Genomic DNA, 27474 nt, shown 5'->3' on the forward strand with positions numbered 1-27474 from the left:
ATGCGTGCTCTATTTAGTGTCCTGTACCCGGTGATTTCAATCACGGTCTTCGGATTATATCCGTCAATGGTGAGTTTCCCTCATTATTTTTCTGAATGTCATGCGGTCTTTGCATGTTTCAGTGTATGTGTATCAGGATCTGCTGTCTTGTTCACACTTGCACCTGTATTAACATAGCATTGTGTAATTGAAGTAAAGAAAATACATCAAAACAGTTCCAAATTATTTGGTGTCCTCAATTATTCATTCTGCGTGTAATGGCATTCGATTTGTTTTGGCTTTGCCTGCAATAACTGGGAGAAACAGTGCCTGAAAATATTCCAAATTCACAATATGAGTCAGTCGAGAAAATCTTTGAGAATTGTGGAATCACTCGCATTTGAGTCTCCTGAATGTTTGGTGAAAACAGTAGGCTCAAGCAGTGCCTCCTTCTATGATGTTATGAATCCGAGCGCACCGGAGACAAACTTTACAATGATCAAAAAAGCTTACTGCGGTATTTAAATACATCTCAAGAATTGAGGCATATATGCATTATGTATGCTACATCTAAACCAATCAACGGCCACAGTTTATGTATCTAGCTTTCCGTGGATTCCACATTAGGCTGCTGTATTGTCATCCCTTTCCCAGAGCATTTTGTTAGTAAACAAATACTTGCTTTGATAGGGAATCTGTGTAGTCTGTGGAAGCTGTTTTCTTGTTTTATGTCGCATCTAAACCTTCACACAGCATTCCCCATGGGACGTATTCAAGTCTTGAATTTGAGGTAAAAGAGTGACAGTTTGTTTGATCCCCTTCATGGATCATCTCTGTTAAAACTTGGGGCGAATAAGAAACGCGCTTGAACTATCGGGCACATGTTTTCCTGATGCTGCCTGTATGACGATGATAGGTGTGGAACGGTGTGGAGCTGTCCACTACTTCGTGGTGCTGAAACCATTCCCTCAACAATAGGGGGCGCGGGCGGTGAGTTCTATTTCATGTCGATTCCTGATCTCATTGAAAAATATCAATATTTTCTGCATCTCTAGAGCACCAATTTAATTTTCAACTGAGACACGTCTATGTATTACTCCATACATACATGTATGTTCCCTTTAAACTAGCATTTTATGCATAGCCTAATACAAGTTACAGTTAACTTTTGGATCGATTAATTAAGATACTGTATAAGCCTTACTCAAACAAACGTTTTCTGAAATATGCACCATGGGACACGTTCTAATATGCCACATAATATGGGCCTGTATATTAGTAAAAAAAAACATGTCACAATTTACAGCAGGCCTAGTTGAATCATTTGATTGCAATTTTGTGACAGTCAGACCATTCTTAACCAAACCTCTAGCATCATTAAATAACCGAGGGTAATTTGATGATCTTCACCATCAGATGGCACCCCACAGCGTGCCTAAGTAGATCCCGACACCCACAGAGAATGAAATATAGGCCTAAATATATTCATTCCCCTGTGATTGTGCGCCAGGCAACTAATTGTAATGTCGCTGATAAGGGTTGACAGATTCATGATTAAAACGATGCTGGGGAATTTGTGTTTTGATTGCAAATGATATTACCCACCTGGAGGACATATCGATAGCGGGTGATGGGACTTGATTAAAGATTGAAGGGGGCTAATATGCACGCGCGATGCACGCACTTGCATAAACACACACACACACACACACACACACACACACACACACACACACACACACACACACACACACACACACACACACACACACACACACACACACACACACACACACACACACACACACACACACACACACAGCTGTCAGTGTCTCTCCATATGTCTCTGTTTTCAAATGTTAATTGACTTATTAGCTGCACAATGCATTGAGACTAGAATATAGCTTATTTAGGTGTAAGGCTGAATGAGATACATGTCTCTCTTGGTACATTAAATCTGTAGATAGGATCAGATGATTGTGTTTTGTCCCTTCAATGTATTTATTAGATATGACATTGGGTTCCTTCATTATACCACAATGTAAGAACATTATTTCATGTGAAAATTGAATGTGCAACTAAGAAGGGACAGAGACTTTCCAACAGATGGTGATATTTTCCACCAAAAAAATGATTATCTTCTGTTCCCTCGTAGACATGAAATATTCATTGTACAGTTCAGTAGGCTTGGCTTGGCAAAGACTTTCATTCAAGCTGAATATGAGATGAGGATGCAGTCGAACAGAGAGGACAGGATACACACACCTTAGGGATGAAAACCCTTGACATGCATCCCTCTCACTCTCTTTCTCATGTCTCTCTCTGTCTCTCTGTATATGTCTTTCTGTCGGTCTGTTTCTGCTCTGTCTCTCTTGTGCCCCCACTCCTATCTCTCTGTGAGTCAGCACCACAGCTCTCCATTTTCTTCTGAATTAAAGATGACACGCCTAACGATGTGACAACAAAAACAAAACAAACCCACAGCAACACAGCGACAACAGTGTAAACACAACCATTAGTTATAATACATGTCAGTTTTCTCTGGGTCCTTGTCTTCAAAGCTCAGGGGTATTGGATCGGAAATAAAGAAAATAGTGCATTATTTTGTTACACTGGGGATGGTATGCACTTAGCGTTGTTTACTCTTTATCCATTTCTTAGCCCTCTCTACGTTAGAGTTCTAACAAGATGAGAGTGACAAGCTAGTTGGGATTTTACCCAACATCTTTCGCTGTGATGCTTTTTGACAATGTGACAACTGGCCATAATCACTGCTGTCTTTGTAGTGTGTGATGATGTGTGTGGGGTTGTTGTTGAAAATAAAAATCAAGCAATGCAGGGGATCAAAGAAAGACATGTAGTATCCCCTCAGTGTCTCCCACTATAGCCATCCATATTACTATCCATATTACTCGCACAATTAAATATATAAACACTCCAGTCCATTGACAAATATGTGAAAATGATCCAATTCAAGGAAGTGGTATCACCCTCTAAATTAAAAATGTCACTTCATTCGACATAACACTTTCTTTAGATTGCAGCTTTACCTCCATCCATACAAAGTATGTGGACACCCCTTCAAATGAGTGGATTTGGCTATTTCATCCACATCCGTTGCTGACAGGTGCATAAAATTGAGCACACAGCCATGCAATCTCCATAGACAGACATTGGCAGTAGAATGCCTTACTGAAGAACTCATTGACTTTTGAAGTGGCACCGTCATAGGATGCCACCTTTCCAACAAGTCAGTTCATCAGATTTATGCCCTGCTAGAGCTGCCCCGGTCAACTGTAAGTGCTGTTATTGTGAAGTGGAAACGTCTAGGTGCAACAACGACTCAGCCGCGAAGTGGTAGGACACACTAGCTCACAGAACTGGACCGGCGAGTGCTGAAGAGCGTAGAGCTTAGAAATCGTCTGTCCTCGGTTGCGACACTCACTACCGAGTTCCAAACTGCCTCTGGAAGCAACGGCAGTTCGTCAGGAGCTTCATACAATTGGTTGCCATGGCCAAGCAGCCGCACACAAGTCTAAGACCACCATGCGCAATGCCAAACGTCGGCTGTAGTGGTGTAAAGCTCGCCGCCATTAGACTCTGGAGCAGTGGAAAAGCGTTCTCTGGAGTAATCAATCACGCATCACGCAGTCCGACGGACGAATCTGGGTTTGGTGAATGCCAGGACAACACTGCCTTTTCATGGTTTAGGCTAGGCACCTTAGTGAAGGGAAATCTTAACGCTACAGCATACAATGACATTCCAGATGATTCTGTACTTCCAACTTTGTGGCAGCAGTTTGGGGAAGGCCCTTTCCTGTTTCAGCATGACAATGTCCCCTTGCACAAAGTGAGGTCCATACAGAAATGGTTTGTTGAGATTGGTGTGGAAGAACTTGACTGGCCTGCACAGAGCCCGGGACCTCCACCCCGTGGAACACCTTTGGGATGAATTGGAACACTGACTGCGAGCCAGGCCTAATCGCCCAATATCAGTGCCCGACTTCACTAATGCTCTTGTGGCTGAATGGAAGCAAGTCCCTTCAGCAATGTTCCAACATTTGGTGGAAATCCTTCCCAGAAGAGAGGAGGCTGTTATAGCAGCAAAGTGGGGACCAACTCCATATTAATGTCCATGATTTTGGAATGAGATGTTCGAAGAGCAGGTGTCCACATAATTTTGGTCATGTAGTGTATGTACAGACAACTAGGAATAAAGTAACAGATAATAAACAGTAGCAGCAGCAGATGTGATATTCAAAAAAGTGCAAAGAAGTTGACTTTCAGCCTCCCGAGAAGGAAGATGCATTGTTGTGCCCTGTTGAACTCTGGGTTGGTGTGTTTGGACCATGATAGATCATTAGTGATTTGGACACCGAGGAACTTGAAGCTTTCGACCCGCTAAACTACAGCCCCATCGATGTGAATGGAGGCATGCTCTGCCCTCCATTTAATGTTGTCCATGATCAGCTACTTTGTCCTGGCACCACACTGCCAGGTCTCTGACCTCCTTCTATAGGTGTTCTCGTCGTCGTTGATCAGGCCTACCAATGTTGTGTCTTTGGCAAACTTAATGATGGCCATGTAGGCGTGGGTGAACAGGGAGTACAGGAGGGGACTAAGCACCCACTCCTGAGAGGCCACCGTGTTGAGGGTCAGCATGGCAGATGTGTTGTTGGCTACTCTCACCACCTGAGGGTGTCCCGTCAGGAAGTCCAGTATCCAGTTGCAGAGGGAGGTGTTTAGTCCCAGGGTCCATAGCTTAGTGATGAGCTTGGAGGTTGCAATGGTGTTGAACGCTGAGCTGTATTCAATGAACAGCATTCTCACGTAGGTGTTCCTTTTGTCCAAGTGGGAAAGGGCAGTGTGGAGTGGAATAAATATTGCGTCCTCTGTGGATCTGTTGGGGCGGTATGCGAATTGGAGTGGGTCCAGGGTGTCTGGGGTGTTTGGTGGCATTGTGAGCCATGACCAACCTTTCAAACCATTTAATCTTTACAGAACTGAGTGGTGTTCTTGGGCACAGGGACTATGGTGGTCTGCTTGAAACATGTAGGTATTACAGACTGGGTCAGGGAGAGGTTGATAATGTCAGTGAAGGCACTTGCCAGCTGGACAACGAATGCCCTGGGGCCTTGTGAATGTTAACCAGTTTAAAGGTATTACTCACGTCAGCTATGGAGAGCATGATCACACAGCCGACCAGAACAGCTGGTGCTCTCACGCATGGTTTAGTGTTGCTTGCCACGAGGGGAGCATAGAGGGCATTTAGCTTGTCTTGTAGGCTTGTGTCACTGGGCATCTCTAGCATTTAGGTCAGTGCAGATGTTGCCTGTAATCCATGGCTTCTGGTTGGGATATGTAGTACAGTCACTGTGGGGATGACATTGTCAATGCACTTATTAATGAATCCAGTGACTGATGTGGTATCGGATCAATGTCATCGGATGAGTCCCAGAACATATTCCAGTCGGTCCTTGTGAAACATTCCTATTGCTTTGCTTCCGCTTCATTTGACCACATCTGTATAGAGCCTATCACTGGTACTTCCTGTTTGAGATTTTGCTTGTAAGCAGGAATCAGTAGGATAGATTTACCAAATGGAGGGCGAGGGAGAGCTTTGTATGCATCTCTCTGTGTGGAGTAAAGATGATCTAGAGTTTTCTCACAGGTGATAAGTTGGTAGAAATGAGATAAAATGGATTTCAGTTTTCCTGCATTAACATTTTCTTGTTAGCGTATGGCCCAATACAGCTTGTTGTGTGTGGTCTTAGTTCCAGCATCGGTTTGTCGTGGTAAATAAACAGCTACGAAGAATATGGATGAAAACTCACTTGGTAAATAGTTTGGTCTACAGCTGACTATGAGGTATTCTATCTCAGACGAGCAGAACCTCGAGACTTCCTTAATATTGGAGATCGTGATCCAGCTGTTGTTTACAAAGAGACACACACCACCCCCCTTGAGTTTACCCGACGCTGCCATTCTGTCCTTCCGATGCAAATATTATCCATGTCCAAATTTCCGAGAAACATAGGATATTACAGTTCTCCAGGTCCCATTGATGGGATAGTTTCGAACGGAGCTCGTCCAGTTTGTTCACCAGTGATTGTACATTCAGGAATTGAACAGGTAGTAGAGGTGGATTATTTACTCCGTAGTTTCATCAGGGTACCCGCACGTCGGCCTCTGTATCGCTGTCTCTTTCTCATCCGAGTGTTAGGGATTAGGGCCTATGGTTCCAGGTCTCTGTAAGTTAGATAGAGAAGCATCTGCTACAAGGCTACATTGGTTTCACACAGAGATACACTCCAAAGGCTGGTCATTAATCATTCTCACAAAATACCATTCAGTGGAGACACGGAGCCATCCCCAGTGGACCAGCACTGTTTTACTCCCTGCACAAGCATCTGTGGTTGTGTATTTCTCTCCCCCTTCTCTCTTTCTCTTTCTCTCTCTCTCTCTATTTCTCTTTAACCCCCTCTCTCACACTCGTTATCACCACACATCTCATGTTTGACACTCTCCATTTATTTTCTCTCTCTCTCTCTCTCTCTCTCTCTCTCTCTCTCTCTCTCTCTCTCTCTCTCTAACCCCCCCTCTCCCTTACCTTCGCTCTCACCACACATCTCATGTGGTGAAATTTGAAATTGTGTTTTTGACATTGGATAAAAGCAGAAAATTGTACATCATCACTGCAGTTGAGGAGCAATGGGAAGGCAATTCTGCTTTGAAAGTTAACCTCTTAGTGATCCCTTCACCCCCATTCCCGCTCGAATCCCGGTAACGGGATTGATTTGACAACATCCAGTGAAATTGCAGCGAGCCAAATTCAAAAACAGAAATACTCATAATAAAAATTCACAAAACATACATGTGTAATATATCAAAATAAAGCTTACCTTCTTGTTAATCCAGCCGCAGTGTCAGATTTCAAAAAGGTTTTACGGCGAAAGCAGACCATGCAATTATCTGAGGACAGCATCCCGGATACAAGCACATGAAAATCATATTTCAACCAGCCAGGTGCAACACAAAAGTAAGAAATAACAATATAATTCATGCCTTATGTTTGAAGATATTCTTCTGTTGGCACTCCAAAATGTCCCAGAAACATCACAAATGGTCCTTTTGTTCGATAAATTCCTTTATATCCCCAAAATGTCCATTTATTTGGCGCGTTTGATTCAGAAAATACACTGGTTCCAACTCGTCCAACATGACTACAAAGTATCTAATAAGTTACCTGTAAACTTGGCCCAAACATTTCAAACAACCTCTCCTAATCCAACCTTAGGTATTTTAAAATGTAAATAATCGATCACATTTAAGACGGGATATACTGTGTTTAATACCGGACGAAAACAAAGTGAAGCCCATTCAAGGTCGCACGCACCAAAAGTCCATCTGAGTGACACATGGAAATAACAGGACTACTTCTTCATTTCTCAAAAGAAAAACATCAACCAATTTCTAAAGACTGCTTACATCTAGTGTAAGCCTAAGGAACTGCAAGCAGACTCCTATTAAAAAGGACCTACCATAGAAATCTAATGGAAAACAGATTGACCTCAAAACATTTTTCCCTGGATGGATTATGCTCGGGGTTTCACCTGCCAAATCGGTTCTGTTATACTCACAGACATTATTCAAACAGTTTTTGAAATGTCAGAGTGTTTTCTATCCAAATCTAATAATAATATGCATAACCTAGCTTCTGGGCCTGAGTAGCAGGCAGTTTACTTTGGGCACATTTTCATTCGGACGTGAAAATACTGCCCCCTAGCCCAAAGTTAATCAATTTATAACCCCACTTTTGAGAATATGGCCCGTGAATGTTTTTAGTATACACCGATCAAGCATCATTCACACCCTCTGAAGTCTTTGCCCCACCCATCTCTTTAAGGATTCACAGTGTAGTAAACAACCAAAGATTAACAACCAAGACTAAAAATTGTAAAGTAGTAGCAAAAGATAGTAATAAAAATAAACTGTATTTAGTCCTTTGCCTATATCCTAATCTGACTTTGGTGCAGGTCATGTTGTTCTTCACATTACCGTCTCTGGTAAACACACACAATATCAAATCAAATCTAAGTTGATTTGTCACATGCACAGGATACAGAAGGTGTAAACGGTAGAGTGAAATGGTTACTTGAATAGTGGAGTCTTTTGTTTAGACATGTAGCTAGCTAGCTAAACAATGACCCATAATCCCAACTCTAATGCCACATTCAAAACAACTGGGAACTAGGAAATCTCCAACTTCCGACTTCAGTGTGTTGAAAACAACTTGGAACTCAGAAAAAAAACGAGCCCCGGCTGGGAAAAATCGATTTCAACGGTCATCCAACTCGGAATTCCAACTAGGGAACATGGGCCTCTTTCTAGTGCTCTGACTTTTCGACCTGAAAATCACTGACGTCATGATTCGACCTTGTATTTGTCAGAGTTCCCAGTTGTTTTGAACGTGGCAATACACCCATACATGAATCTGCAGGTAGCTAAAGCTAAGCAACTAGGTTTTATGTTAACTAGCCAACTAACATTAGGCTATAACTAGCAATGCACATGACTTCCTGAGATACTAATAATATTACTACAGATATCATACACATAACGTTAGCCAGCGAGCCAGCCAGCTACCATTAGCTAGCTAGCTAACAGTACACTTTTTAACTTGCAATGAAAACTACTTTCTGACTAAATTAGAAATGTATAATACCTGAAAATGTTGCCCTGTTGCCCTTAATATAAAGAAGTAATCCAGAGACAGGTGTTTTATACAACAGCCTTCTTTCTGTGTTCTCTTTTTGGACTCTCTCCGCATTTGGCAATCATCTCTCTACTTCCACTGGGCATTCCACTGATTTTGAAACTCTGTCAATTTCTTCCGTGACAACGACACCATTTCTTCTCCACCATTTACATCTGAAGGTCCCTACAATGTCTGGTTAATGTCTCCCTTTCATTTTCTCTGTTCCTGGCTCTCTCTCTTTCTATCTCTCTCTCTCTGAAGTGAAGCAGCAACAGAAATATGAGTTTATAGTTCAGCCTTGAATGGGAAGGTTGTCAGAGAGTTGCACTTTTAAAGGAATGGAGAAAAATAAAACACGTATCGGTGTGATTGGCTGTATTCAAGGCTCTGGTTACAGAGACAGAAAGAACTTGTTTTAATCTAGTGGCCTTGTCCAATGTCCTTAGTTGCTGTTACTTGTACATGGCATGAGCATGACTTATATTTTCTCTTTTTTTGCGGAAGATATACAGACCATTCAAAAGTTTGGACACACCTACTCATTCAAGGGTTTTTCTTCATTTGTACTATTTTCAACATTGTAGAATACTAGTGAAGACATCACAACTATGAAATAACACATATGGAATCATGTAGTAACCAAAAAGTGTTAAACAATCAAAATATATGTTATATTATAGATTCTTCAAAGTAGCCACCCTTTGCCTTGATCACAGCTTTGCACACTCTTGGCATTCTCTCAACCAGCTTCACCTGTAATGCTTTACAAAAAGTCTTGAAGGAGTTCCCACATATGCTGAGCACTTGTTGGCTGCTTTTCATTTTCTCTGCGGTCCAACTCATACCATACCATCTCAATTGGTTTGAGGTCGGGTGATTGTGGAGGCCAGGTCATCTGATGCAGCACTTCATCACTCTCCTTCTTGGTCAAATAGTCCTTACACAGCCTGGAGGTGTGTTGGGTCATTGTCCTGTTGAAAAACAAATGATGGTCCCACTAAGCGCAAACCAGATGGGATGGTGTATCGCTGCAGAATGCTGTGGTAGCCATGCTGGTTAAGTGTGCCTTGAATTCTAAATACATCACAGAAAGTGTCACCAGCAAAGCACCCCCACACCATCACACCTCCTCTTCAAATCCTCACGGTGGGAACCACATATGCGGAGATCATCTGTTCACCTACTCTGCATCTCACAAAGACACGGAGGTTGAAACCCAAAATCTCAAATTTGGAATCATCAGACCAAAGGACAGATTTCCACCGGTCTAATGTCTATTGCTCATGTTTCTTGGACAAAGCAAGTCTCTTCTTCTCATTGGTGTCCTTTAGTGGTGGTTTCTTTGCAGCAATTCTACAATGAAGGCCTGATTCACGCAGTCTCCTCTGAACAATTGATGTTGAGATGTGTATGTTACTTGAATTCTGTGAAGCATTTATTTGGGCTGCAATTTCTGAGGCTGGCAACTCCAATGGACTTATCCTCTTTAGCAGAGGTAAATCTGGGTCTTCATTTCCATTGGCAGTCCATATGAGAGCCGTTTTCATCATCTTCATCATCTTCATGTCTTTAAGTAATGATGGACTGTCATTTCTCTTTGCTTATTTGAGCGGTTCTTGCCATAATATGGACTTGGTCTTTTACCAAATAGGGCTATCTTCTGTATACCACCCCTACCTTGTCACAACACAACTGATTGGCTCAAACGCAAGGAAAGAAATTCCACAAATTAACTTTTAATAAGGCACCCCTGTTCATTGAAATGCATTCCAGGTGACTACCTCATGAAGCAGGTTCAGAGAATGCCAATAGTGTGCAAAGTTTTCATCAAGGCAAAGGGTGGCTACTTTGATAAATCTTAAATATATTTAGATTTGTTTAACACTTTTTTTGCATACTACATGATTCTACAAATGTGTTGTTTCATAGTTGTGATGTCTTCACTATTATACTACAATGTAGAAAATAGTAAAAATAAAGAAAATCCCTTGAATGAGTAGGTGTGTCCAAACATTTGAATGGAATTGTATATATCTATCACTTTATATCAGTGGTTCCCAACCTTTTTCGGTTGCTGTACTACCAACTGAATTTTGCTCTGTCTGGAGTACCCCTGAAGTACCCGCTCATGTGCATTTTGCCAGTAAGCCTATGGTCTCATGAGCATTCTCAAGACCAAGTCCCCCCCAGGAGTCCTTGTACCCCTGGTTGGAACCACTGCTTTCTATCACTAGCTATTTGATAATCTAGCTACCAGCTCACATTGGAAAATGTCGTCGTCCAACGGCATTTACCCACATCAACGATTCCCTTCACCAATATTTTCCTGTGTGTGCATGTGCGCGTGTGTGCGCGTGCTCGTGTGTGCGCGTGCATGTAGACAATTGGGCCTAAGGAGGGTTGGCAGGTGTACAGTTCTGCCCAGGATGCCGATGGTCGGTGTATCTGCACGGTGGTGGCACCTGAACAGAACCTCTGCTCCAGAGATGCCAAGGGAAGACAGCTCCGCCAGCTACTGGAGAAGGTACCCCGCAAACATGCACGCACGCACGCACGCACACACTCACACTCACTCACTCACTCACTCACTCACTCACTCACTCACTCACACACACACACACACTAATACAAACTACCCCTTAGTCTCTCTTTATTGTTCTCCCTCCCTCTGTCTCCTTCCCTCTCTCTTTCTCTCTCGCTCCTTTTTTCTCCCTCCCTTTCTCTCCCTCTCTTTCTCTCTCCCCCCTTTCTCTCCCTTTCTCGTTCTCCCTCCCTCTGTCTCTCTCCCTCTCTCTTTCTCTCGGTCCTCTGCTTTCACCTTTTTAGCTCTTTCCAGGAATCAGCTGACCTTCATCAGATGAACACACAACACCTACCATAGAATGAACACACAACACCTACCATTGAATGAACACACAACACCAACCATTGAATGAACACACAACACCTACCATAGAATGAACACACTACACCTACCATAGAATGAACACACAACACCTACCATAGAATGAACACACAACACCTACCATAGAATGAACACACAACACCTACCATAGAATGAACACACAACACCTACCATAGAATGAACACACAACACCTACCATAGAATGAACACACAACACCTACCATAGAATGAACACACAGCACCTACCATAGAATGAACACACAGCACCTACCATAGAATGAACACACAACACCTACCATAGAATGAACACACAACACCTACCATAGAATGAACACACAACACCTCCTATACAATTAAGCAACTAGCTCTCAGTCTCACATCAGAATTAGACGTTCATCCATGTTTCTCAAGCGTCAAATGTCTAAGTGTTTAAGGTTAAGTTTAGCCATTAACGCTGAACATTTAAGATTAGAGTTAAGTTCAGGCATTAACTCTGAAATCCTGAGGTTAACCCTTTGACACGTACCAACAAACGGGTGTGATCATTCTATAGTGGTCCCTGCAGCATACGCTCAAACCGGTGTGATTGGTAATGCTTATTTAGAACGTCCAGTTTTCATTGACACAACAGTCAGCGTTTGAGCTGGCCATACTGTTTTTTCACAAAAGCATTTTGCACAAACACAGTCCTTACAAAGTTATGTCCTGAATGTGACCACTTTATTTTTGGATGCAATGTTCAGACATTCCACAGAAGTAGCGACAGCATAACACAAACATCCAAACTGGAAAATGTAGGCTAAATTAGTCCTAGAGTTAACTGAGGAAAGATTGATGTAACTCAAGCGGTCATATTTAGCTAACTCTTTTACTGACAGAAACCACAATATGAATTAGCTAATAGCAATTACTATTTCCAATTCATCACATCATGGGTGAGCTCACCATTGATGCAAATAATTAAGTAAAACACTTTCTAAAAATCAAAAGTAATTTGACGATGGGTAGTTTTTGCACACCAACATGTTTGATTTTTCGCATCAACCAAAGATGAGAAAAAGAGATGAGATTAATTTGGTCTGTTTGCAGTATGCATGTTGAAGGGGGTGTATCATCAGGAGTTCACTCTAAAGATGAGGGAACCATTCCTTCACCTCATTACAGTATCTTTGATCTGACAGAATGCAGTGTATAATGTCAACAAACATGGCTCCACACATAGCTAGCAAATAACTAAGCGTTAGCTCATCATAATCAGTACAACCTTCAAGAAATTATTTTACACGAATCATAGGTGTCCATTACAATCTATGTGTCACGATCGTCGTAAAGAGGAGACCAAAGCGCAGCGTGATTAGAATACATTCTTCTTTTAATGAATGAAGAACACTTAAACAAAAACAACAAAACGAACGTGACGCTATGCCAACGAGTGCAGACACAGGCAACTAGACACAGGCAACTACACATAGACAATAACCCACAAACCACAATACAAAACAGGCTACCTAAATATGGTTCCCAATCAGAGACAACGACAAACACCTGCCTCTGATTGAGAACCATATCAGGCCAAAACACATAGAAACAGACTAACTAGACATGCAGCATAGAATGCCCACTCATATCACACCCTGACCAAACAAAACATAGAAACAAACAACGCAAATAATGGTCAGAGTGTGACGCTATGCGATAATCGGAATGCATTATTTGTCACCAGTACTTGAAAACATGTGAATAAAACTGTAAATACATTATAAAAAAGTGAGTGCATTCTGACATCATGCGCATAAAACAAGTCACGCTGGGGGCGACCGTTAGAGATATTTGGATCTCACGCATGAAAAGGTTAAATCAAAAACTTCAAAAACGACTTTCTATCGCTGGATTCAAACATGCAATGTTCGGCAAGATGCTTGCCCATCCTCCATCCCCGTCCACAACGTCCTAGCAAAACCGAAACCTACTTGAAGGTAACAGCGCTCACTGTTGCCCATAGTGGACAGTTTCCAACTCATCTCCCGACATCCTCAGACATGGATGGACGTCAAATACTGACTTGTATCACAGGTGACCTGGCTGCAATTAACATACAACACCTACCATATAATTAACACACAACACCTATCATAGAATCAACACACAACACCTAACATAGAATCACCTAGAAGCAAAGTTACAGCACTCGGCAACATCTTAGGAAACACCTGTTGTGAAAGGGTTAAAAGTCACGGTACACTACAAAGGGAGTTTTATCTTTTTACAGGGAAAGATCCCTTATAAAAGATGCTATGTGTATTAAGTGCTGGAACTCAGTATACACGGTTATCTTCTTCACTCTGAAGTGATCTATCATACACATTACTGGACCTCTGCGATGCCAGCGCATAAGTAGAGTGATTTAAGAGAATGTCATTTATACCTGTGTGTGTGTGATGAATGGCTAGGTTGTTAATCATATGGGAGGAGAAGCTAATCGTATTATTAATATGCAGATGTAGGCATCATTTTGTATCTGTTGCTGTCTGTTGAGGAGGATCGTGTTGTTAACTTGTGATTCATGTTTTTCAATGCTTCAACATGGTATAGATATAAGAAAAGTAAGGCACAGATGGATAATGTCTTGAATAAATGTATTTTTCTTTTCAACATCCATTTCAGGTGTAGGGATATATGTTTAAATAGAGTTTTCATACAGGTCTGAATTCCAACTTTTCCTGAGGTGTGTGTACTGGGGTGTGTGTATGTAATTCAAACTTTCACATACATTACAATTTTTTTTTTTTTTACAATCTGTAGTCACATCTTCAAAAATCTAAACACAATTAGCACAACATCCATCTGTTGTGGACCATCCCATTAACACAATTGATGTTGTTTTCACAGAATATGCAGTCAATTAACAGGTTTCTAAAATGCTTAGATATTTTTTTTTACATACAAGCTTACCCAATACCAAAATTATGGATCTTTCTTGTCTTATTTACAAATGCTTGCACACAGCATGCCAGAAATGAAGACCTAATGTTCAAAACCTTAAATATAGTATAAAGCCTCTACTTCTACAACAACAGCAGCTCAAAAGCTATATTGAAACAGCTGATAATAATTTTTTAATGAACAGATCATTAAAACATTGAGAAATATCTGATTTACTGTAAATTGTGTAAAATAGACCAACCACAGCTGATTCCAATCTCAATCGGAGACATAGCCAGGTGTTGAAGTTCTTTCAATTACATGGACATACACAGTAAAAAGGGGACTCTTTGAATTGATTTTGTTCAATGTGGATACAGTACAACACAGAGGAGCAGAGAGAGAAAAAAATCATGTTTGGATAAGGACCGAGGCGTAGTTGGACAAGGGAGAGAAGTAGCTGGAGGCAGAAGAGTAGTTGGACAAGGACAAGTGAGAAGGAGAGGTAGAGGGAGAGGAGTAAGAATGCATGGTGGTGTTCAAAGGAGAGTATGAGCTTTTGTCACTGATGAAATAAGAGCCACCATCATAGACAATGTGATAAACCATGGTCTATCACTGAGAGAGACTAGTGAAAGAGTCCAGCCTAATACAATGGTCTATCACTGAGAGAGGCTGGTGAAAGAGTCCACTCTAATACCATGGTCTATCACTGAGAGAGACTGGTGAAAGAGTCCAGCCTAATACAATGGTCTATCACTGAGAGAGGCTGGTGAAAGAGTCCAGCCTAATACCATGGTCTATCACTGAGAGAAGCTGGGGAAAGAGTCCAGCATAATACGATGGTCTATCACTGAGAGAGGCTGGTGAAAGAGTCCAGCCTAATACCATGGTCTATCACTGAGAGAGGCTGGTGAAAGAGTCCAGCCTAATACTGTGGTCTATCACTGAGAGAGGCTGGTGAAAGAGTCCAGCCTAATACGATGGTCTATCAGTGAGAGAGGCTGGTGAAAGAGTCCAGCATAATTCCATGGTCTATCACTGAGAAAGGCTGGTGAAAGAGTCCAGCATAATTCCATGGTCTATCACTGAGAGAGGCTGGTGAAAGAGTCCAGTCTAATACCATGGTCTATCACTGAGAGAGTCTGGTGAAAGAGTCCAGTCTAATACCATGGTCTATCACTGAGAGAGGCTGGTGAAAGAGTCCAGTCTAATACCATGGTCTATCACTGAGAGAGGCTGATGAAAGAGTCCAGCCTAATTCCATGGTCTATCACTGAGAGAGTCTGGTGAAAGAGTCCAGCCTAATACCATGGGCTATCACTGAGAGAGGCTGGTGAAAGAGTCCAGCCTAATATGATTGTCTATCACTGAGAGGCTGGGGAAAGAGTCCAGCCTAATATGATGGTCTATCACTGAGAGAGGCTGGTGAAAGAGTCCAGCCTAATATGATTGTCTATCACTGAGAGAAGCTGGGGAAAGAGTCCATCATAATACGATGGTCTATCACTGAGAGAGGCTGGTGAAAGAGTCCAGCCTAATACCATGGTCTATCACTGAGAGAGGCTGGTGAAAGAGTCCAGCCTAATATGATGGTCTATCACTGAGCGAGGCTGGTGAAAGAGTCCAGCCTAATACTATGGTCTATCACTGAGAGAGGCTGGTGAAAGAGTCCAGCCTAATACGATGGTCTATCACTGAGAGAGGCTGGTGAAAGAGTCCAGTCTAATACCATGGTCTATCACTGAGAGAGGCTGGTGAAAGATTCCAGCCTAATACCATGGTCTATTACTGAGAGAGTCTGGTGAAAGAGTCCAGTCTAATACCATGGTCTATCACTGAGAGAGTCTGGTGAAAGAGTCCAGTCCAATACCATGGTCTATCACTGAGAGAGACTGGTGAAAGAGTTGTATTTTTGTTCCTCTAAAGGACGCAACGTCTTCCTCCCTCTGGGGGAAAAGGAAAGCTCCTCAGTGAAGACCAAGAGCATGCCATTGTAGGATTGGTCATTGCTGACAATGCAATAAAACTGAGAGAAATTCAGACCATTGTAGAGGACAACCTGGTATTTCACAATGTGGAAATCATCAGCCTGACTACCATTGTTCAGACTCTGACCAAACATAGAGTTTGAATGAAACAGTTGCACGCGGTTCCTTTTGAAAGGAACAGTGAGCGGGTCAAGGAACTCCGGCACCAATACGTCCAGGCATGATGTCTCCCCAATATGTCTAGTTCTATAGTGAGTTTTACACTATGCTACTTAAAGTACATACAGTAGGACATACTGAAAAGCATTATCACATAATGTGTTTGATTAATGGAGTCATGGAGTTGGAGGCTAAACAGACCCCACATGAAATCATTTATGAAGATGAGGCAGGGTTTAAACTGACAAAAACACGTCGGAGGGGAAGCAACGTCACCGGGAAAAGGGCCACCGTTGATGTGACGGGTCAGAGGGGAGAAAATATCACAATGTGTGCTGCAGTCTGGAGTGCTGGTCTGGTCCTGCAGAAATGCCAGATTGGTCCCTACAACACTGAGCGCTTTCTTTTGACCTCCACCAACAACTGGTGCCAGAAGCAGAAAAGGAACAGCTGGGAGGAAACATGAGGACATTTGTGATTGCATGGGACAATGTAGCATTCCACCATTCACATGCAATCACAAACTGGTCTGCAGCCCATCCAAGAATGGTTTCCCTTTTCCTCCCCACTTCTCACCTTTCCTCCCCACTTCTCACCTTTCCTCAAAATCATTGAGGAATCTTTTCTGCCTGGAGGTGGAAAGTGTATGATCATCGGCCACATGACAAAATCCCCTCCTGGATGCAATGGATGCCGGCTGCAGAGACCTCTCAGCTGAAGACTGCCAGGGGTGGATATGGCAGGCCAAGCGTTTCTATCCAAGGTGCAGAGACCTCTCAGCTGAAGACTGCCAGGGGTGGATAAGGCAGGCGAGGTGTTTCTATCCAAGGTGCAGAGACGTCTCAGCTGAAGACTGCCAGGGGGTGGATAAGGCAGGCCAAGCGTTTCTATCCAAGGTGCAGAGACCTCTCAGCTGAAGACTGCCAGGGGTGGATAAGGCAGGCCAAGCGTTTCTATCCAAGGTGCAGAGACATCTCAGCTGAAGACTGCCAGGGGTGGATAAGGCAGGCCAAGCGTTTTTATCCAAGGTGCAGAGACATCTCAGCTGAAGACTGTCAGGGGTGGATAAGGCAGGCCAAGCGTTTCTATCCAAGGTGCATAGCGAGAGACGACATAAGATGTGATGTGGACAAGAACATGTGGCCAAAATGCTGAAGATGGTATAGATTAGAACAGGACTGGACATGTTTGTGTTTTTTCCCTTCTGTGCCTTTTTTACAGTAATTGTGTTTTATTTTTACACATTGGGAACCACAAGCCATGTATGTTGGATTTTTTTTGTTGATCACTGGCAGCAATTTCATGTTGCTAAATAAAGCTTTTACTGCCGCAATTCTGTCACTTACTATTCTTTTCTATTGTACATTCTATAAAATAAAGATGACTCATTCACTTTTAGATCGTGTGTTGCCAAAAATGCACACAATTGACACTCAACCCAAAAATGTAGAGTGGTTTACAGTAAAAGGAAACTGAATTAAAAAGAACAATGGATTTCATATTGTCTATTGTATGCAGGTTCTGAAACATGAAAAGTATTGCAGTTTTTGTAATGCCATCAACTGTTAGTATTTTGAAAGTCGTTGATTGACTATATGTTCCTCTTGGATAGAAAACATTTGCTAGTGTTTTGACAGAATGATTAGATATTGAGTCGGGTTTGCCGTGTTTTGATAGAGTTAGTGTACGTAGAGAAAGTTTTTTTGAGCAGAAAATGAACTATTTGACTAATTGTGTGACGTAGGTGTGTTGCTATGTTAAGAGTTGATGAAAAAAAGTACCTTAACTATAGGTAAACGCTTGTTAGCAATCGTAAAAAAAAGTTTCAAAAGTTTTAAAAGACTGTAAGCCATGCTTTGTTGTCAATGGGAGAATGGGAGTGTTATACCTAAATCCGAGTTAGCCTAAGGATCTCAAGTTAGGAGTCAGTTCAGGAGTCCATGTTGGCCCAGACATGTTTGAGACGGTTGTATAGATTTGATTTAGCCTGGTCCCAGATATGTTTGTGCTGTCTTGCCAGCTCCTATGGTCATTGACATGCACAACACAAATAGATCTTGGACCAGGCTGGATGTGATTGTCTTATTTGCTGTGGTCCAGGTGCAGAACATCTTTCAGATGGTTGTTGGACATGTGTTTGTCTTGTTGGTAAAACTTTACTTACGATGATGGTATGTAACATTCATAAAGTATTCATAAAACCTACATATCCATGACATGAATGTCTATACGTCTCTGTTACAACATATACAGTATTTACCCTACTCTGGTCCAGGTGCAGAACATGTCCCAGTCCATTGAGGTGTTGAACCTACGGACTCAGAGGGACTTCCAGTATGTCATGAAGATGGAGAATCAGATGAAAGGGCTCCGGACCAAGTTCAGACAGGTAGAAGATGACAGGAAGACTATTATGGCCAAGAATTTCCAGGTACAGAACATTACAGCACTAGAATACATTGATGTACATAACATTACAGCAGTAGAATACATTGACGTACAGAACATTACAGCACTAGAATACATTGATGTACATAACATTACTGCACTAGAATTACAGCACTAGAATACATTGATGTACATAACATTACAGCACTAGAATACATTGAAGTACAGCACATTACAGCACTAGAATACATGGATGTACATAACATTACAGCACTAGAATGCATTGATGTACAGAACATTACAGCAGTAGAATACATTGATGTACATAACATTACAGCACTAGAATACATTGATGTACATAACATTACAGCACTAGAATACATTGATGTACATAACATTACAGCACTAGAATACATTGATGTACATAACATTACAGCACTAGAATACATTGACGTACAGAACATTACACCACTAGAATACATTGAAGTACAGAACATTACTGCACTAGAATTACAGCACTAGAATACATTGATGTACAGAACATTACAGCACTAGAATACATTGAAGTACAGAACATTACTGCACTAGAATTACAGCACTAGAATACATTGATGTACATAACATTACTGCACTAGAATTACAGCACTAGAATACATTGATGTACATAACATTACAGCACTAGAATACATTGATGTACAGAACATTACAGCACTAGCATACATTGATGTACAGAACATTACAGCACTAGAATACATTGAAGTACAGAACATTACTGTACAAGAATTACAGCACTAGAATACATTGACGTACAGAACATTACAGCACTAGAATACATTGATGTACATAACATTACAGCACTAGAATATATTGACGTACAGAACATTACAGCACTAGAATACATTGATGTACATAACATTACTGCACTAGAATTACAGCACTAGAATACATTGATGTACATAACATTACAGCACTAGAATACATTGATGTACATAACATTACTGCACTAGAATTACAGCACTAGAATACATTGATGTACATAACATTACTGCACTAGAATTACAGCACTAGAATACATTGACGTACAGAACATTACACCACTAGAATACATTGAAGTACAGAACATTACTGCACTAGAATTACAGCACTAGAATACATTGACGTACAGAACATTACAGCACTAGAATACATTGAAGTACAGAACATTACAGCACTAGAATACATTGAAGTACAGCACATTTTTTATAAACAGGCCCAGGTGTTTTGCCTGACCACATGACCTGACCAGAGATGTTTACTTACAATTTTAAACACTGTGAGAGACACTCATAAGGAAATATGTTAGATCAATTAAAAAATATGCAGTACCAGTCAAAGGTTTGGACACACCTACTCATTCATTGGTTTTTCTTTATTTGTACTATTTTATACATTGCAGAATAATAGTGAAGACATCAAAACTATGAAATAAGACATATCGCATCATGTAATAACCAACAAAGTGTTAAACAAATAAAAATGTTATATTTTAGATTCTGCAAAGTAGTCACCCGTTGCCTTGATGACAGCTTTGCCCACTCTTGGCATTCTTTCAACCTGCTTCATGAGATAGTCACCTGGAATGCATTTAAATTAACTGGTGTGCATTAAGAGTCAGTTGTGTTGTGACAAGATAGGAGTGGTATACCGAAGATAGCATATTATGGCAAGAACAGCTCAAGTAAGCAAAGAGAAACGGCAGTCCATCGTTACTTTAAGACATGAAGGTCAGTCAATATGGAACCTTTCAAAAATGTTGAAAGTTTCTTCAACTGCAGTCGCAAAAACAGATCAAGCGCTATGATGAAACTGGCTCTGATGAGGACCGCCACAGGAAAGGAAGACCCAGAGTTGCCTCTGCTGCAGAGGATAAGATCATTAGAGTTACCAGCCTCAGAAATTGCAGCCCAAATAAATGCTTCACAGAGTTCAAGTAACAGACTGTGTGAGCGAATGAGCGAATTTCTGCAAAGAAATCATGACTAAAGGATACCAATAAGAAGAAGAGACTTGCTTGGGGCAAGAAACACAAGCAATGGACATTAGACCGGTGGAAATCTGTCCTTCGGTCTGATGAGTCAAAACGTGAGATTTTGTGTCACAACCACCTTGTCTTTGTGAGACGCAGAATAGGTGAATGGATGATCTCTTCATGTGTGGTTCCCACCATGAAGCATGGAGGAGGATGTGTGATGTTGTAGGGATGCTTTGCTGGCAACACTGTCTGTGATTTATTTAGAATTCAACGCACACTTAACCAGCATGGCTACCACAGCATCATTCTGCAGCGATAAGCCATCACATCTGGTTTGCACTTAGTGGGACTATCATTTGTTTTTCAGAACGACAATCACCCCTCCAGGCTGTGTAAGGGCTATTTGACCAAGAACAAGAGTGATTGAGTGCTGCATCAGATGACCTGGCTTCCACAATCACCCAACCTCAACCCAATTGAGATGGTTTGGGATGAGTTGGACAGCAGAGGGAAGGAAAAGCAGCCAACAAGTGCTCAGCATATGTGGGAACTCCTTCAAGACTGTTGGAAAAGCATTCCAGGTGAAGCTGGCTAAGAAAATGCCAAGAGTGTGCAAAGTTGTCATCAAGGCAAAGTGTGGCTACTTTGAAGAATCTAAAATCAAAAATGTATTTGATTTGTTTATCACTTTTTGGTTACTACATGATTTCATGTGTGTCATTCGTAGATTTGAAGTCTTCACTATTATTCTACAATGTAGAAAATTGTATAAAAAAAAGAAGAAGAAGAAAAACCATTGAGAAAAAAAACTTGTACTGTATATACATTACTATTCAAAACGTTGGGGTCACAGCGTGCCGTTGGAACACAGGAGTGATGGTTGCTGATAATGGGCCCCTGTACACCTATGTAGATAATCCATAAACAATCAGCTGTTTCCAGCTACAATAGTCATTTACAACATTAACAATGTCTACACTGTATTTCTGATCAATTTGATGTTATTTTAATGGACAAATAATGTGCTATTCTATCAAAAACAAGGAAATGTATAAGTGACCCCAAACTTTTGAACAGTAGTGTATATACTTCTCGATGTTACCCATATTTCACTTTATTTTCAACACCCCCTTTTTCCTCTACTCCACTTCTCCTCTTCCCTATGGCTCAGCCTGGACTCAGCCATATAAAGCATACTATATGTATTTATTTAGACCTCCAAGATGTATGATATGTACTAATGGTCTAGTTCATTTAAACAGAAACGAAAGTAGGGAGGTTTGTCAGCGAGGATGGTTGGGCGTATATTGCGACTGCCTAGCAATACAAAGGTTCTGTGTTCGAGAATCTAACCTTAACCCATTACACCTAACCTGCTACTTGAATTATCCTAACCTTTTCCATTAGTTCTTCTAACCATCAACATCAATTTCCCCCTAATTCTCCTTCGTCGTTACCACGCAACACGCAACCCGGTCTCAGAAAAATACATATAATACTATACATCAATAAGTTACATCATCCAATTAGTATACTATTGTACCACCGGGTAAGACATATGATACTATAAATCCTCTAATTTTGATCTTACTGTAACATAATGTAACGAAATACAGTATATCATACTAAACGGACTGACAAATTTACGTACCAAATCCCACAAATTTCCTTGAGACAAGGTTGCATGGCTTCCTATCACTGCTCAGAAGGTGTGTTAAGCGTGCCTTAAGTGGTTTCTATCTCCCCTCTGGGATTTCTCTTAATCCAGGCCATTCTGTCTCTGTCCTGTGCCTGTCTCTGCTCCAGGAGCTTAAGGAGAAGATGGATGAGCTGCAGCCTCTGATCCCTGTGTTGGAGCAGTACAAGACAGACGCCCAGCTCATCTCCTCCTTTAAAGAGGAGATCAGAAACCTGTCCATGGTGCTCACAGCTATCCAGGAGGAGATGGGGGCATATGACTATGACGAGCTCTACCAGAGGGTGCTGAGACTGGACAGCAGGCTCCGCAACTGCATGGGCAAACTCAGTGAGTAGAACCAGATCAATATCAACTGCACGGGCAAACTCAGTGAGTAGAACCAGATCAATATCAACTGCACGGGCAAACTCAGTGAGTAGAACCAGATCAATATCAACTGCACGGGCAAACTCAGTGAGTAGAACGAGATCAATATCAACTGCACGGGCAAACTCAGTGAGTAGAACCAGATCAATATCAACTGCACGGGCAAACTCAGTGAGTAGATCCAGATCAATATCAACTGCATGGGCAAACTCAGTGAGTAGAACCAGATCAATATCAACTGCATGGACAAACTCAGTGAGTAGAACCAGATCAATATCAACTGCACGGGCAAACTCAGTGAGTAGAACCAGATCAATATCAACTGCATGGGCAAACTCAGTGAGTAGAACCAGATCAATATCAACTGCATGGGCAAACTCAGTGAGTAGAACCAGATCAATATCAACTGCACGGGCAAACTCAGTGAGTAGAACCAGATCAATATCAACTGCACGGGCAAACTCAGTGAGTAGAACCAGATCAATATCAACTGCATGGGCAAACTCAGTGAGTAGAACCAGATCAATATCAACTGCATGGGCAAACTCAGTGAGTAGAACCAGATCAATATCAACTGCACGGGCAAACTCAGTGAGTAGAACCAGATCAATATCAACTGCACGGGCAAACTCAGTGAGTAGAACCAGATCAATATCAACTGCACGGGCAAACTCAGTGAGTAGAACCAGATCAATATCAACTGCATGGGCAAACTCGGTGAGTAGAACCAGATCAATATCAACTGCATGGGCAAACTCAGTGAGTAGAACCAGATCAATATCAACTGCACGGGCAAACTCAGTGAGTAGAACCAGATCAATATCAACTGCATGGGCAAACTCAGTGAGTAAAACCAGATCCATATCAACTGCATGGGCAAACTCAGTGAGTAGAACCAGATCAATATCAACTGCATGGGCAAACTCAGTGAGTAGAACCAGATCCATATCAACTGCATGGGCAAACTCAGTGAATCCTCCGTTGTATATTTATGGCTCACGCCACAATGACTGTATATGGAGAAAATCAAGAATTCCTCACATAAACAGTGTTGTATTCCACTGGGTTAGGAAACTCTGAAGAGACAAAATCAGGATGAGATCTTTTAATGAGATCAGTTGTACCTGCTGTATATAATCTACTATTTGACTCTACCTGATCTTAATGGGAAAAGGAATGAAAGGATCTGATTTATAAAAGGTAAATGGCATAATGGAGGTCAAAGATTGAGTATCTTGATATAAACGTAATATTGAACAACATAAATAAATAACTGAGAGCTAAGCATAGATAATATTATAGAATCTTTTATCTCTGCGGTTTCCATGCTCAAGCACAGTTACACTGTAATATCCATAAACAAGAAAATTACTACATTCTTTCAACTGTGAATTAGTTGGAACCCCAAACACATTACTATGCATGTGCGTTTGCATACGGTGTTATGTGTGTGTTTGCATATTTCTGCAACTCTGCAATACCATGTGGGATACGACAAGCAGTACTGTAAAGCCCAGTATTATTAAGCAGCTTTCCCATGTAGTCAATACCTACTGCCAATTGATTGAGTCCGATATGATTGCCTTAGGCCTTAGACTTGAGTGTACGTGTTTCTGCCAGCCTGGATTTAATATGCACAGTGTTGTTGAGTAAACTCTCCGGTGGCACAGGCATGAAATTGGCTTGAGAAATCTATTTAGAAGAGGAGGAAAAAACAGTACATCTTATCGCTGCATTTCTTTATTAACAGCATGTGGGAAATTAATGAAAATCACTGGACCTGTAACAATAAAGACATCTGGCACCCGGTTTGGGGCATGGATGACTGATCCACAGGCCTCTCAGAGAAACAACAGGGTGAGTTATGGGATGGGAGTGGAGGAGGTGGAAGGTGGCTGGGCGTCTATGTTGGTGATAGCTCTTTCTCTGTGCGTGTCTCTGGTGACTACATCTCGGTTTTGTTTTCAGCGTATAGGGCAGGATTTATAACAATAATCTAATGTTGTCATGACCAAACATCATGGTGTTGATTTTCATATAAGGCTGTTTCTGGGGATATTGAATTGCTTCTCTGATGCAGAGTATAATTTAATTTGATTTATAAGGCATGTGAAGTGTTTCGTATGTTACATTCATAAGGGAGATGGAGGAAATGGTGACCTTTTCGTAAAGACATTTTTGCATGTTTGTTGCATGTTTATTCAGTCTGTGTTCAGTGTGAAAGACATCAGTTTGTGGTTTCGACTAATTCCTGCTATTCATCTTTCTTTGACATAGGTCTGGTACATGGACAGCTACACCAACAGTAAGATTGTCCGTGAGTACAAGACCATGGAAGACTTTGTGGCTAATGTGGTGTCTCGAACCTACAACCTTCCATTTAAATGGGAAGGAACCGGTCACGTGGTATACAATGGATCCCTGTACTACAACAAGTATCAGAGTAACATCATCGTGAAGTACAGTTTTGAGACAGGTCGGGTGCTGGCTCAGCGGGCTCTGGAGTACGCCGGCTTCCACAATACCTACCCCTACTCCTGGGGCGGATACTCCGACATCGATGTCATGGCCGACGAACTGGGCATGTGGGTGGTGTACGCAACCAATCAGAACGCGGGAAATATCGTCATCGCCCAGATGGACCCGGACACCCTGGAAGTCCAGAAGACATGGAACACGGAATATTCCAAACGGAATGCGGGGGAATCCTTTATGATCTGCGGAACACTCTACATCACCAACTCTCACCTGACGGGTGCCAAGGTCTACTACTCATACTCCACCAAGACCTCCAGCTATGAGTACACAGACATCCCCTTCCACAACCAGTACTTTCACATGTCCATGTTAGACTATAACGCTAGGGAGAGGGCGCTCTATGCCTGGAACAATGGACACCAGGTGCTGTTCAATGTCACTCTGTTCCACGTCATCAAAACCGAAGATGACTCCTAGAAGAGAAATGAGAACAAATGTCAGATGTCCTCATATGGATACCATACAAATGAGAACAACAACTCTCAAAGAGAAAGCACCATAATTCGTGATATACAAGGGACCTTGTACTAACTCCCTTGTTCATATTTTTTCATCTCCTCCCTAAAATGAACTATGCTGTCTTTACATTGCCATTACTTGAAGAAATCACCTTTTTGTATTTTCTGGGCCAGAACACTTGAGCACGGACAGAATGGCATTCCGTTTCCATTCTTCCTTTTTTAACTTCTTACATCGCTGCTGAAAAGACGACTTTACTGTATGGCCTTATTCACTGCTGTCTTTTGGATCCGTATCAGCCGAAGGCTCTAGATTGCTTTTGTGCATGAATGTCTGACATTTTGTCTGATGTAATTTATGATGATATATTAGCTACGTTCCTGTTCTAGACATGTCCTTTAGTTCTCACAGTGTTTGTGGTGATGTCTATTTAAAGTATTTAAACCGGGGAGGTTGAACACCATCCCCTCCAGACTATTTGCTGCCATGTATGTAGAGGTAATTTATAACAAAGCAAAATGGACAGTCTTATCAACTTATTAAAAATATTGCAGTAACAATTTTATGTCTCTATGTGAGAGTTAAGTCCATATTTTTTATAAAACACTGTATCATAAAAGCGTATCTGTTTTTATTTGTCCATGTTGAATAAGGCAATACATACTCTTATAGTAAAAACTGAAATGAACCAATCCAAAATATCAGAGTAAAACGTCAACATCTCTATGCCAAGATGAAGCTGAAAGAAATCATATTATGAAGGCCCCATTTATGAATGATGATGATGGTGGGGATGAAGGTGATGGCTTGCGAATATTGAAATTGTAATGTTTCCATTTCTGAGGCTTTTTCCTCTGTTGGGTTGAGTGCTATCCTTTGGCATTCCAATCAGTAAGTTCAGGAACAGGCAGAAAAAAGCTGGGATGATTCCCCTCTAGTCCCCAACCTCTGCATCCACTCAGGCAGGGTAGCCTAGTAGTTAGAGAGTTGGACTAGTAACCGAAAGGTTGCAAGTTCAAATCCTCGAGCTGACAAGGTACAAATCTGTTGTTCTACCCCTCAACACTGTTCCTAGGCTGCCATTGAAAATAAGAATTTGTTCTTAACTGACTTGCCTAGTTAAATAAAGGTAACTAGTTTTGCAGTAGTGGGCCATGAGACAGACTACGTAATTTACCACCTCTCTCCCTCCCCCTGCCCAAACAGTAAAGTGCCTACCACAATCATGAATCCTTATCGATTCCCCATCTAGAGTCCTTGGCTACAAGTGTCACCCAGTGTGAGCATCTCTTCTCCCCG

The 27474-nt window shown here is 41.6% G+C and overlaps 1 protein-coding gene across 1 annotated transcript; it reads left to right on the top strand.

Moving 5' to 3' along the window:
• LOC139420680 (olfactomedin 3a) lies at positions 1-26795 on the top strand. The gene is made up of 6 exons (XM_071170900.1): positions 1-69; positions 11118-11261; positions 18990-19145; positions 22920-23139; positions 24929-25035; positions 25456-26795. Exons 1-6 carry the CDS (start codon positions 1-3, stop codon positions 26131-26133), a joined length of 1374 nt encoding a protein of 457 aa, XP_071027001.1. The 3' UTR covers positions 26134-26795.
• The last annotated feature ends 679 nt before the right edge of the window (positions 26796-27474 follow it).

Source organism: Oncorhynchus clarkii, chromosome 11 (genome assembly GCF_045791955.1).
Source record: "Oncorhynchus clarkii lewisi isolate Uvic-CL-2024 chromosome 11, UVic_Ocla_1.0, whole genome shotgun sequence".
Lineage (NCBI taxonomy): Eukaryota > Metazoa > Chordata > Actinopteri > Salmoniformes > Salmonidae > Oncorhynchus > Oncorhynchus clarkii.

What these genes read in the sequence shown, in the direction of transcription:
- LOC139420680 (XM_071170900.1), top strand. Translation starts at nt 1, where the DNA reads ATGCGTGCTCTATTTAGTGTCCTGTACCCGGTGATTTCAATCACGGTC. An exon ending in TTATGGCCAAGAATTTCCAG is followed by an intron (nt 19,146 to 22,919) that starts GTACAGAACATT and finishes TCTCTGCTCCAG; the next exon opens with GAGCTTAAGGAGAAGATGGA. An exon ending in CAACTGCATGGGCAAACTCA is followed by an intron (nt 23,140 to 24,928) that starts GTGAGTAGAACC and finishes CTTTATTAACAG; the next exon opens with CATGTGGGAAATTAATGAAA.